Source organism: Drechmeria coniospora, chromosome 01 (assembly GCF_001625195.1).
Source record: "Drechmeria coniospora strain ARSEF 6962 chromosome 01, whole genome shotgun sequence".
Taxonomy (NCBI): domain Eukaryota; kingdom Fungi; phylum Ascomycota; class Sordariomycetes; order Hypocreales; family Ophiocordycipitaceae; genus Drechmeria; species Drechmeria coniospora.
In genome coordinates this window covers 717,270-730,155 of record NC_054389.1, presented here as the reverse complement: position 1 = coordinate 730,155, position 12,886 = coordinate 717,270, and the positions used below count along the sequence as shown (strand labels likewise).

The 12,886-nt window shown below is 60.8% G+C and overlaps 5 protein-coding genes across 5 annotated transcripts; 2 read left to right on the top strand and 3 right to left on the bottom strand.

The window, feature by feature from the left end:
• Nucleotides 1-237: 237 nt before the first annotated feature.
• On the bottom strand, nucleotides 238-432 carry DCS_00184 (uncharacterized protein; the record flags this gene model as incomplete). The annotated part of the gene is made up of 1 exon (XM_040797526.1): nucleotides 238-432. The coding sequence occupies one exon, from the start codon at nucleotides 430-432 to the stop codon at nucleotides 238-240; it is 195 nt and encodes a 64-aa protein (XP_040658409.1).
• Nucleotides 433-552: 120 nt separating this feature from the next.
• On the bottom strand, nucleotides 553-1,428 carry DCS_00183 (uncharacterized protein; the record flags this gene model as incomplete). Its single annotated transcript, XM_040797525.1, has 1 exon — nucleotides 553-1,428. One exon carries the CDS (start codon nucleotides 1,426-1,428, stop codon nucleotides 553-555), a length of 876 nt encoding a protein of 291 aa, XP_040658408.1.
• Nucleotides 1,429-4,537: 3,109 nt separating this feature from the next.
• Nucleotides 4,538-5,247, top strand: DCS_00182 (uncharacterized protein; the record flags this gene model as incomplete). The annotated part of the gene is made up of 2 exons (XM_040797524.1): nucleotides 4,538-4,621; nucleotides 4,891-5,247. 2 exons carry the CDS (start codon nucleotides 4,538-4,540, stop codon nucleotides 5,245-5,247), a joined length of 441 nt encoding a protein of 146 aa, XP_040658407.1.
• A 188-nt stretch (nucleotides 5,248-5,435) lies between these two features.
• DCS_00181 (uncharacterized protein) lies at nucleotides 5,436-6,258 on the top strand (the record flags this gene model as incomplete). The annotated part of the gene is made up of 3 exons (XM_040797523.1): nucleotides 5,436-5,439; nucleotides 5,498-5,885; nucleotides 5,961-6,258. 3 exons carry the CDS (start codon nucleotides 5,436-5,438, stop codon nucleotides 6,256-6,258), a joined length of 690 nt encoding a protein of 229 aa, XP_040658406.1.
• A 705-nt stretch (nucleotides 6,259-6,963) lies between these two features.
• On the bottom strand, nucleotides 6,964-11,843 carry DCS_00180 (glycogen debranching enzyme; the record flags this gene model as incomplete). The annotated part of the gene is made up of 3 exons (XM_040797522.1): nucleotides 6,964-7,113; nucleotides 7,165-11,539; nucleotides 11,614-11,843. 3 exons carry the CDS (start codon nucleotides 11,841-11,843, stop codon nucleotides 6,964-6,966), a joined length of 4,755 nt encoding a protein of 1,584 aa, XP_040658405.1.
• Nucleotides 11,844-12,886: the final 1,043 nt, after the last annotated feature.

The following is a 12,886-nucleotide window of genomic DNA, read 5'->3' as shown; positions in this document are numbered from 1 at the left end:
ACGCCGAACGAAACGACGCTGCCCAGCGTGCCCAGCGATGATGCAACGCTCGGGTCGTGTCAGAGAAGGACGCCACAGGTTGGAGACGGTGGCCACAGGTTGCAGACGTACGCCACAGGTTGGAGACGCACGCCACAGGCCGCAGATGTGCGCCACAGGGTCCTGGCGGCGGCGGCTCTCGACGGCCTCGACGGCCTCGACCCGCACTTGTTGCTCCTCGCCATGTGGTGACCATCTCTAGAGTGGCACGACGGCTGACGACCGAGGCCGGATCCGTGACGGGGGATGGGAATCGTCGAGTGACCACCATAGGACGTTGATGAGACTGGACCCTGCCTGGAGCCGCAAACCGGTTACGAGCTTCGACGCGACGGCGGCATGGTCGAGGGACGCACAGCCAGCGGCCGTGTCCCGTCCTGACGATGTGGACATGATCCGATGTAGACATGGAAATAAAACAAAAATAAAAACAGCAGAGGATACTGCAGGACATGAGGCATCGGGACGAGATGATGAGACGAATGACGGTTAGAAATTCTCGGCCATCTTCGATCATCTTGTCGTCGGCTCGCCGTCCGCCACCAGTGACCCCGACGATGCAGGCACGAGATGGCGCTTGGTCCGCACTTGGACGAGACGAGACAGCACGTGCGATGACCAAGTCGACGTGTAGACCTTCCAACGTTGGTGCCGGCTTGGCCATGCTTCCGGCGTCCTCGACGCTTTCGAGCACGAATCGGTGGGTGGCCAAGGGGACGACACGGCGTAGCCTTGGCCCGGGACGCGGTATGGGGCATGCCCAACCGAGGCGGGCGTCGTGGTAGAGATGCGAATGGTCTCGCTAGAAACTTGCTCAACCTGGCGTCGTCCATGCAGGAAGCCGTCGCCGACGAGAGGTGTCGAGTGTGACGGCAAAGTGAGGCAACTGATGGCCGGAGAGGCTTGCATTCGACGACGACGATGTCTTTGACGACGCACGGAGACGAGTACAAAAGCCGGCCAGCCGGCCGTCGCCGCTCGTGGACGCGTCGACTTTGAACGCAGACGGAGCAAAACAGCAACCGGCAGAGGAAGAAGACGGACAGACGCGCACAGCAAAGAAGACATCATCCGTGGCGATGACGAGCCCAGCCAAGAAAGCAGGTAGGTGCGGGAGGGTCGGTCGGAGGTCACGGCCCAGACGTTTGGCGACTTACTCGACACAGCAACCGGTGCTTCATCCAACTTTGCCATTGAAAAATATGTCGAGTGCACAGGGGGCCCGTGGCACCCACCGAACCTCGTGCCGGTGGAGAAGAAGCCGACGGAGAGCAAGGGCGGCGGCGGCGGCGGCGGCGGCGGCAAGGAGCGGCTGGACGGGCCGTCGACCAAGGCGACGCAGGGCTCGGTCAAGAAGTCCTGACGGGCCGACAAAGACTCGGCCGCCATGGAGACGCTGCCGTGGTTGAGAGCCTGCTCCGGCCGAGCGCCGACGGACGATCGGTCCCTTGCGGGACGGGGGCGCTGTGCCTGCTCGCTCGAGGCATGGTAGGGAGCCGTGACGGCGAGCGACTCGTCGGCCGTCGAGCTGCTGGTGTCTCCTGGCCGTCACGTGCCGCAGGTGTGCGAACGCTGTCGAATGTCGCTGGTTGCCGTCCGTTGCATCTCATGCATGCCGCATCGCAGCTTCGACGGCAGCGACCCGCGACCCAGGCGATGCCGTGAGACTCGATGGAGGAGGAACGTCGACGGATGACTGGTTGAGCATAAGCATACAGCACGGCCCACGCGTGAACACCTACGGGTGTGCGTGCGTTGGTAGAATGGTAGCAGCATCCAGGTGCAGCACGTACATGTACATCTGGCCCGCGGCACTTGCGTGCAGTGCAGATGGACGGACACGGCGCGCCATGAAGCCCGTGCAAACACGAGGCCATCTGCTGCCGATCGTGGCACATTCACGGCATGCCCGACGAAGACGGGACGACGGAAGCACGGCGCGCTCGCTGGCCGACCCGGTCCTCCAAGGGAGGGGACTCGCTGCCTGCTGAAGATGCGTCAGTGCGCTGCTGAAACAGATGAAGAAACATGTCCTTGACGGCGGCGGCGGTGGTGGATGGATCAACACAGCACATTGGCGTTTCCCCGCAGAGAATGAATGACGACTCGGCCACTTTAGAGTTGCTCCGTCAGAACTCTGTACCTGCAGTGCGAAGGTGTGTACACGCACATGTGCATTTTACGGCACGTGAACTCTGCACTTGCACGTGCACGTGCAAGTGAACAGCATCGATGACTGGCAGCAGCAGCCGGTGCTATCCGTGGACGTGGGATGGACGCAGCATTACCGCCACCGCTATTGTACGTACAGTAAGTATTACAACCACCACTGCCGTAGGTGCAAGTACTGTAGGCACATCGGAGGAATGCCTCTTCCGTAGCCTCGTGGCGTTCGGCTGTCACATCATCCGCGCTGGCGCAGGCACTCGGAAGCCACAACAGTTCGACCCAGCCACCGTCCGTCTCGATTACCGTCACCCCGCCACCTCCATCGTGCAGGACGGGCCGCATTCGGCTCGTCCGAGAACCTGTCCCGGCACATACGAACCAAGCAATAAGTAGGTGTGCAGTACGGAACAATAATGCCGCATGTCCTTGTCGGGGCGAGTACTTACTTTCGGTACACTTGCCGGGCTCGCAAGCAATGCGCACAGGGCATCCGCTTGTTGGAATCCAGCCAACTAGACGAGAGACGACGAGGAAGCACTTGCTCGTCAGGTCGTTATTAGTACTAGTAAGTACGGATAATAGGTAGTTGTACTCGGGTGTAGTTGTAGGGATACAAGTTCTGAACATACAAGTACATGTCGGCGTACTCCGTACATATAGGCGTAAATACATGTAGAATAAGTGTACTTACTTACGAGTAATACTTGTACACCTACTTGTACCTTGTACTTGAGTTAGGAGGACACACACCTGCAGTACGCCCTTGTACTTGCGTGTACTTGTGCGTCCCTACTCGGGCACCTAACGTAGTAGGCATTGCAAATGTACACGAATTGTACTTCAAAGTACAGGGTACATGCGCAATGTTGACATGGGGCAGGGTGGAGCGACCCTGGACCAGGTACGAAGGAATAAAAAAGGCAAGTCCAAGCCAACCTAGGGCGTTGATCGGAAATTGCCTTCTTGGATCGGCCTGACAATGCATAGTCAAATACGGTAGGGGAGTACTGGACGGAGTACAAACAACTACGTACTGTATACTTGGGCAGTACTCCGTACTCCGTACCGTACTTCAAGATAAGCTCACTCCGTACGGAGTAATTACCTGTACGTACTTACATGTACTTACTTGTATGACTCTGTAAAGCCCGACGAAGAATAAGAGATCTTGCCCGTGGGAAATTACATGTAATACATGTACATGTACTTTCACTTCCTCGTACTGTACATGCACTTTCTTCTACCAAGTATCTTGTAGTTGTACAACTACATGTACAGTACTCCGTTCTCCTTCACCTTCTCCGTATTACTCTGTGCTGCAAGTACTTGTACTCTGTACAGGCAGGCAATTAATTAAATTGTCCAATTCTCCGTGCAGTACTCCGTACGGAGTAAGTACTTGCATCGGCGGTCAAGTACATGTACATGTACAACTACTTGCAATACTACTTGCTGTACTTACTAGGTAAACATGCACTAGCTTTGCAAGTGGTGCAGCAGGCACATGCAGCTGCACGACTACAGTACAGTAAAAGTACGGATACGGAGTGCAGATAACTGTATCAATAACGTACAATCATGCTTGCCAGTACGTTGTACGCACATGTGTCTCAGTACAGTACATTTGCATGCAAGTATTGTACGGTGCAGCACATTCCCGTAGGCAAAGAAAGGGTGCTGCGTTATTCCCCTGCTCCTTTTCACAACGCTTGGTTTTCCGGTTCCACCAGTCGCCTGGTCACGCTTATTTGGCCATTTTAGTCCGGTGCCCTTGCTCGTGAGTCGAATCCGTACGGAGTCCTCCGCCCACGCCCTCTTGGACTAGCCCAACAACACTCTCCTCGCACCCGCGCGGGCAAGTTGGTTTGCATCTCGCGCCGCCTCCCATAGGTGCACATGCTGGAGCGACCAAACCTTGCATCATCCGCCCGTTTCTCTTCGCCCGCGACGTGATTGCATCGAACCCAAACGGCAACAGCCGCCTCATTGCCTGTTGCAGTCGTGGCTTCCCCCCGACCCGTTTCCATTCGGGGCCGCGCTAGTCCTAAACGTCGTTTCGATTTCGAGAGCAAACATGTATCATGTACTCCGTACGGAGGACAAAGGTACGGCAACTTACTCCGACAGGCATGTACCTGTACCGGCCCTGTACACGTGCCCCGCCGTCGACGGTACGCCTGCGTGGGTGCTCCAGCGCTACCGCCCACGCCTGTTCCGCTGGCCTCGCCGCCGTCCTCGCCGCTGGCCGAGGGACCCCGACGGGGGCGCCTTGTACTCGACGTGTACAGGTACTTGCGGCGCGTGCTAGTGCCGCGGCCCCTGCTCGCCCATGTCCGAAAGCGACGCCGCCCCGTCCGTCCGCCCTCCCGCCGCCCAATCGACGGTGCAAGCTAGCCGTCGTGTCAAGTTCGAGGTACGGGTACTTGTTTGCACCCCGTGCCGAGGGCGCGCTGCGCCGTACCGGTACTTTACGTGTAACCGTGTGCGCTGCCTCGTGTGGCAGGTACAGAGCCCGTGGTGGCGCATGTTCCTTCCCCTTCCCGTCGCCCACGCAGAATATTAGGACGGGACAGGAACGAGCAACTTCTACAACTCTCGCCCCCCCCCCCCCGTCCGTCTCTCCTTGCCATTGCTCACATTCCAATTCACTCCTTTGCTTCCGCCGCGCGTCAATCCAAACAGCACAACGCACGACGTCGCAGCATACCACACCGTGCCCTGCCACGACCGCCGTGTCCGTCGCCTACCCGAATCCGACGCTCTCTCTCTCTGCACCCGCGAGTTGGCGGTGCATGGTTCGCTCCGACCCGACACCATTTTCCTTCGCCGCTGCTTTCGCCCGTCGCTACCGTCACCCTACCGCCGAACCTAGCTCTCGTCGACGCACACTCTGCCCGCGCCGAGCCGACCGATTCAAACGACCGTCATAGCAAACGTCCCGTTCCCGCCCTCGCCCTGCCTCCCCGACCACGCATCGCCGCCGGAGCCGTCGTACGAGACGCACGCCGTCAGCCTCGCCGCCGCCGCCTCGAGCTCTGAACACGACGACACGAGACTCGCCATTCTCTCTTCCACCTGACTGGGACGCCTCATCGGTGCCTTGGCCGATCCGTTGCTGCTTCTGCCGCTGTCGAGAGCCATCCATCCACCCTCGTCGCTTTGCTCTTGCTCAGCCTTGACGTGCATCCGACAACGCCCAAGCTTGACCTTCACAATCGACATTCACCATGGGTATGCTCCTGCCTCGACCCCCTCGGCCTCGCTTCCTTGCCTCGCTAACCTTGGCCAGCCCAACTACCCGTCACGACCATCCCGCCCTTCAGCGATCCCTCGAGGCTTCCCGACTGTGCCAAGCAGTGCGGTCCCCTCTACGATGCCAACGGTGCCTGCGTCCCTCCCGCCGTGGCCCCGGCCAACGCTGGCTCCTACGTGGCCTGCTTCTGCGCCCATGACAAGGTGTCACCCTTCTCCCAAGGAACGGCCGGTGTCTGCGACGAGGCCTGCAACGGCGTCAACGGCGGTCTCCAGTCCGTCGCGGCATGGTTCCAGGGCATGTGCGCGACGCCGAAGACGACGACCGCACGCGCTTCAAACCCCAAAACAACGACCATTTCCGGCAGCAAACCAACGTCGGCCGCGAGCGCAAGTGCCAACAGCAACAGCGGAGGTGGCGACTGGTAAGTGACGCACGCCCGAGACGCACCCCTACTGCCCCCAAACTGTACGGCACGCTGACCAGGCCGCGCCGACAGGATTTCGAACCACTGGCAATGGGTCATCTTCATCGTCCTTCTCGTCGTCGGCATCACCGTCATCTGGGTGGGCGCCTGCCTGTGGCGTCGTCGCTACATCCGCAAGAAGGACCGACAGCAGTTTATGGGCCAGAAGCACTCCGGTTCCAGCTCCCATCCTTCCTGGGGCCCGACCGTCACCGGCTCCGAGTCTGTCATGCCCATGACCTTTAATCCCGATGCCGAGACGGGCGCCATGACCGAGAAGCCCCAGCCGACCAAGGAGAAGACGAAGTGGTTCTCCAGCCGGCGGACGTAGCCGAGGAGCAACTTGCGTGCATCAAACGACGATCCGACCTTTCTACCGTCCGCTCTTCGTTCTTGCGCCGCGCCAACTCGCTTGGCGTGTAATCACTTGCACTTTTTGCCAACGAGACGATGCATCGCGGCTTCTTACCTGGACATACACATAGCTCACCTTTCCTGCTCGTGCTCTCCTCCAATCCGCCGGAGGCATCGCCAGGAACCCTCCGTCATCTCATGACACGTCAACCCGACTTTCTTGGAATCGAAATCTGTGCCTCGTCGCCTTGCGAGCCATCACCAGCATGCGGCGTTCTGCTACTTGCATCACACTTGCATATTTTTGGACTGTTTTGCTTCCGACCTGGGTTGGTTGGTGCTGGGTTCGCGTGCCGCATCAGAGCCTCCAGGACTCCCAATTATGAAAAGTCGTTTGTCGGGCTCAAGTGGGAGGCGCAACGCGGGGTTACGTTTGCATACACTTTATTCATTCACCACTTTCTTCTTTATTTCCTCTTTTTTTTATACTCCGGGCTTGGCAGCCCTTTGAAAAGCATACTATTCCCATCAGGTTAATAGACGTAGCCGAAATGAAACCTTGTCCATCTATGCTGGCTAGTTACTAGTACCGACGTCCCTTCACTGCTGCATCCACCGTCTTGTCCATTCATTATTGTCATGTAACGAGGGGGGGGGGCAGGTGAACAATGGCCCCCCCCGCCTAACGCTGGGCGATGTCGAGTGTTGCCGTCTTGCCGGTGTTGGGCAGACCGTGCAGCATTTGTGCCGAGGCCCTGATCGCCTGCTGCTCCTCCAGCGCGTCCATGTACAGGTCGATGAGACAACCGGCTGACCACGCCTGCGTCGGGCACTGTTACGCGTTAGCATCGACGCCTTTCCCCGACGGTTCCGATCGACTCACCGAGTCGTGGCAGTGCTCCCCGTTCTTCTGCGTCAGCTCGGCCAAGCCCGCCCAGACGCTGTCCCCTATCATTGCCTTGCAGCCGCTCAAGCGCCTCGTCACCTGCTGGAAGGCCTCGACCCGTCCCTCGGACGTCGTGCGCCGCTTGAGGTCGAACTTGAGCAGCGCGCGGAGGAAGAAACCCGTGGGCCAGAGCCACTCGGGCCCTTGGTGGTAGTTGCGTCCCTTGCTCGTGGCAAAGTCGTCGCTGTCTTCGCTGTTGCGGTAGTACGGCCGGTAGTTGAGGTCGGCCGGGTCCAGCGTCGCCATGCCCGTCGGGCCGCGGAGGACGCTGTCGGCGAGGCAGAGGGCGTGCATGGCGTGGTCGGCGTCGAAGAGGGATGGCGCGACGCTCATGGCGATGGGAAAGTTGCACCGCAGCTGGTAATCCTCGTACTCCTTCCCGGACCTGTACAGGTCCTTGTAGATGCCTCGTCGGTTGACGACCCGAGGATTGACGTCGTACCTCGCGTCGTCGTCCGGTGACACTGGAACGTAGTAGCACCGCTCAAAGTTGCCCTTGATGAGCTTCGCCCAGTCGGCGAACGAGACGGCGGTGCCGTCCGTCTTTTTCACGCCCGAGTAGGCGTACTTGCCTTCCTTGTGCAGCGTGGCCAGCCAGGCGACGGTGCTGTATAGGAGTCCGGTGATCTCGATGGCGGCCCCGTCGCGAGGGGTCCCGGGCACTCCCTTGGAGCCGGCGCGTTCGCTCTCGCCCATCTTGTCCATCCAGGTGCCGCAGTTGAATTGATTGCCACCGAAGACGAGGCCCGTGCTCCAATCGACGCTGATGTCCTGGTTGAAGCCTTCGTCGCTCATCTGAGAGTCAATCTGGGGCCCCGCGTTTGCCTCGCGGTATTTCATGCCCGAGGCGTGCCTTTGCAGGGCTTCCTGGATGACGTCCTCCACCGTGCTCTCCTTGGAGTAGGCCCGCGCATCGTCCGTCGGGAACCACGTGTCGTCGTAGGGCAAGAACCTCCGCTTCACCTTTTCCCCTAGCAGGCTCGCGCCGCCGGGGGCGAAGTGAATGTAATCCTGGATCGCCTGCAGGAAGAACCAGATGGAGTCTCGGGCGTTGTAGCGCGGCGCGTCGCCGCTGCTCAACAGGTTGGGTATCATGCCGTGCTTCAGGACGCTCGCAAATGCATGGATGTGCTCCTTGGCCTCGGCGAAGCGGCCGGTGCCGAGGTACAGGCCGCGGATGGCGATGAAGACGTCGCGACCCCAGCACCTCGCCCACTCGACGGCAAAATGAGGCAGGCCGGCGGCGACGCTGGGGACGGGCTTGTTCGGCCACAGCGAGGCCGACTTGACCATGCCCGTTTGCTGAATGCTCACCATGGCGAGGCTCTGCAGAAACCATTGGCCTTCGTTGACGCTGGCGTTCATCAGCTCGAGACCCCTGTTCCAGCTCGCCTGGTAGGCCGTCCGCAAGACGAGGCCAAAGTACCGCGGCAGCAGGAAGCTGGGGATGGTTCGGAGAGCGTCGAATCGCTCCCTGAGCCAGGCGGCAGGCTTCTCGAGCCGCTCGTGGCCGGCCGTCCTGCTCATCCGCTCGACCCGCCCCACGATGTAGTCGAGAGCCCAAGTTCCGTCGCGGAGATTTTGGCACAGGGGGTGGGCCAGGTTGTTGTCCCGCACGATGTTCTTGAGAAGGCTCCACCATCCTTGCAAGCCGGCGTAGTTGAGCTTGCCGTGGCCGGGAATGTCGTACGTGCCGTCGCGGCCACCGCTCGAGTCCTTCTCCTCCGCCTCGCAGCGGTAGAGCAGGAAGTTGAGGTCGATGAGATCGACGCGGCTCCAGGCCGCGGTGGCGCCCGAGGTCACGTACGTGTCCAGGCCGGCCGAATGCTCGGCCGCGGGAATCCAGGTTTCGAAGAGCGCGATGCTCCCCGGGGGGAACTTGTCGCGGACGGTGACGATGGTGTCGTCGCCGTGCAGTTCCATCTTGATGCCGGCCAAATCCACGACGCGACTGGGCAGGCCGCGGAGGTGCTGCTCGTCGGCAAGCGTCTTCCGGGTGGCCTCTTCGCTCGCGTCGACCTCGAGCATCCAGCTTCCCAGATGCCTCGCGCGCGTGCCGGTGAGACGGACCGGGTTGAAGGCGCCGTTGCCGTTGCCGTAGCCGGGGAAGGCCGTGTGGGCGATGAGGAAGTATCCTTTGCGGGACCCGGGATGGACCCTGTGGACGGTGATGTACTCCTCCTCGTGGTGGATGTGGGTTTCGTCGTAGCCGTCCTTGCCCATGAGGGTGTGGATCTGGTTCAGAAGCTTCTTGACGCCGCCGATGCCGTTCTTGCCGCCGCCGATGTTGACCGAGGGCGAAGCGGACGACTCGGACGTGTAGGTCCGCTTCTCGCCGACGAGGTCGACGAGGCGCGGGTAGATCTCGTCGTATCCCATGACGCTGCCCGTCGCGCTGGAGCACATGCAGACGAGGGCGGCGTTGGGCAGCGTGTCTCGGGCGTCCCGCTTCTGGGCCGGCGTTTCGTTGTCGTGCGTGCAGTCCATGAAGAGGGCGTGGACGGGCGTCGGCCTGATCTGGCGGATGATTTCCCGCGAGAGGTGACCGTCCGGACCGGTCGTGGTGGGACTGGTCGGCGGCGAGCCCGTGTCGGACCGGGTGATGTTGTCGACCTCGAAGCTCCCGATGGGTCGGCCGCCGTGGCGGTGGACGAGCCTGCTCAGCTCGGACGTGCTCCAAGCCTGCATGGCCTCGCGGATGAGGGAGCTCAGGCCGAGCCTCTTGACGAAGACGTAGTCCATCTCCTCGGAGCCGGTGAAGAGCTCGGCGACGACGTAGAGGTCCGGCCGAACGCGGCGGGCCTCGTCGAGGATGTGCTCGGCAACGTGCAGCGGCGTGGAATGGCAGTTGTCGATGCGGAATCCGGCAAAGTGCTTGGCGAGGAGGCGGGCGTAGGCCGTCATGTGCCGCCAGAGCCAGGGACTGTCGTCGGGACCGGAGCCGTATCGCAGCTTGACGCAATCGCCCCAGACGATGACCTCGCGCCGCAGGTAGACGCGCGAGCTCGGGCCGGCGTTGTCGACCATGGCGTTGCCGGCCCAAACCCAACCGTTGTTCACGAGGACGAGGTCCCCGGGCTTGTGCTTGGCCGTCGTCGCGTTGGAGGGAAGCCTCGTGAAGTAGGTCTCGATGAGGGGGTTCGCCTTGGTGATGGGGCCGAGCCTGGGGCCGTGCTCGTCGAGGCGGACGTACTTGAGGCGATTGTAGAGCTGCTCGAGGATCTCGTCAATGTCGGCGTCGTACTCCTTGTAAAAGTCGACGTTCAGGGCGTCCAGAACCTGCACCATCCTCGTCCTCGCCGCCGCCTTGTCGGGCGCGGACGGGTTGCCGGCCTCGAAGCGGCCCATGGAAAAGGAGAGCATGGTGGCGGCGACGGAGTGGTCGACGCTTCGCTTGTAGCGCGGTCCGAGGCTTTCCAGGCCGCGCAGGGAAAACTTTCTCATAAAGTCGACCTGAGCGGACAGGTTGCCCGTCTCGAGCCGCTCGACGGTTTCCTCGAAGCCGGCGTCGTCGGCGGCGGGCTGGAAGGTCTTGCCGAGGGTCCAGGCTTCGACGGCGGCGTCGGCGTCGCGGTCGACGTCGAGGGCGTAGAACTCCCAGAGGCGAATCTTGGCGACGACCTCGGTCTTGATGGCCGCCATGATGCGCATCAGATCGTCGGTGGACGCGGGATCGAGGGGCAGGCCCAGGCTTTCCATGCTGTCGCTCAGCTCGAGCAGCTTGGTGTCGAGCACGTAGGCGGACTCGAGCCAGGGCGCCGTCGTCAGGTTGTAGCCGGCTTCCGGGTGCTCCTGGAGCCACATGGTGTTGTTGGCGGTGTGGTTGAGGACAATGTCCGTCAGGCTGAGCAGCGAGTGATTCTTCTCCAGGCTCTCCACCATTCTCTCGACGTCGGCCTCGCCTTGGGGGAAGCAGTCGGCGTCCCAGCCGAGCTGGTCGTAGAGGCTGAAGGGGGAGTTGGATTCGCCGCGAACCTGGAGGGGGGTGAAGTGGACCATGTTGTAGCCCCGGTTGCCGATGCCGGCAAAGTGCCTTTCCCAGTCGGTCGGAAAGCGGCCCATGAGCTTCCCGATGAGCGAGAACATGGAGAGAGCCGGCAGCGGCAGCGGACTGCCATCGAGCCGCAGCCGCGGAGCGACATCGATGTAGTACAAGGGCGTCTTTTCCAACTTTTGGTCCGTCGTCGAGGGCTCGACGGCGAGGTGCGGCTCGAGCTTGGGCAGGCCGGCATAGGTGGTGTAGAAGGCGAAGGCGCCGGGCTGGTAGATGGGAACGGAGATTTCGATGGTACGATTGAAGTCGGGCTTCAGTCTGGGACAGGGTAAGCCTCGAGGACAGATACGGCGCACTCTTCCGGACAGCCAGCGAGCGGGGGGGGGGCGGACTTGAACTCCCGAAAGCTGTCACGACGGAATTCGTGATCCTTGGGGGGGATGTTGACCCAGAGGCTGCCATGACGACATATGGAGGAGGTGCCCTCGATGGCGAAGCGAACGGTGACGGGGTCGGCGGATCGGGGGGCGAGGTAAATGTACTCGCCGGCGACGTTTGGCGAGCCGTCGTCGTTGAGCGGCAGCAGATACACCTCGTTGGACGTCATGGTTCTGGGGCTCATGATGAGGGAGAGAAGCGGAGCGGGCGGGAGGAGCAGGCGAGCTGCTACCCCACGCTCGGCTGGCGCTGCTGGAACCGCTGGAGCTGCTGTCGGGCTAGCGCGAAGGATTGGAATGGGAGTGCACTGGATGCGACGACAAGGGGCAGACGGTCAGCATGGCTATTCGTATTCGCATCCACGAGGCGTCCAAAGCAGCAGAAATGGCGAAGAAATGGATAAAAAAAGACGTGGTCTTGGGGGCGCGCGCGAGGGAAGAATGAAGCGGTGACGATGCTGTGGGCGCTGGGGGAGGAGGGGAGGGGGGGGGGCGAGGGTTTCTCACCAGTCCAGGTATCTACAGTGCACTGGCCGTCTATGCCCGAAGCCTGTATGTCTGGGTGCCGGGTGCAGAGTACATGAGGAACGAGCAAGAAACTTCTGAGAGTAGGGATTCACCGGCAGCATCGAGCGTCATTCGGACAGCAGCCGTCATCACCTTTGATGACACAAACGGCAGCTTACGGCATGCGCATTGGCGGGTGTGGGAAGGAAAGAAAAGTTGACGACGTCAAGGTGTCAACGTCGCCTACGCCATCTGCCAGATGTCGAATTGACGACCTCCCCCCCCCCCCACTAGGCCTCTTGTCCGGAGCTGCCGGAGGGGAAACTCAATTCATACTCTACGGAATATGGAGCTTAGCTCGCAGCCTGACGGATTGGTTCAAACCAAGATGGCTCCTTTGCGGGGGTTGCTTGTCTCTCAATGCATTGCACAACATGGGCGAGTCGAGCTCGCAGATATCTTCATTTCACGTCGAGAATTGCAGGGCAAGGTGTGATTGTGACGTCATCTCCGTCAACACGAGTTTCCAACAGTGCGTGTGCAAGTGCTGTAACTTGCATATGACGTACCAGCCAGCGAGCGCCAAAGAGCGAGTCTAGACAGTAATTACTGCATCTACGGAACACAAGCACTCGAGTTACAGTACGTACAGTACAGTACACGTATCACTTATGGGCTATAGCGGGGTGGCAAGAGTGTCGATTCAACTCGTAATGGTAGC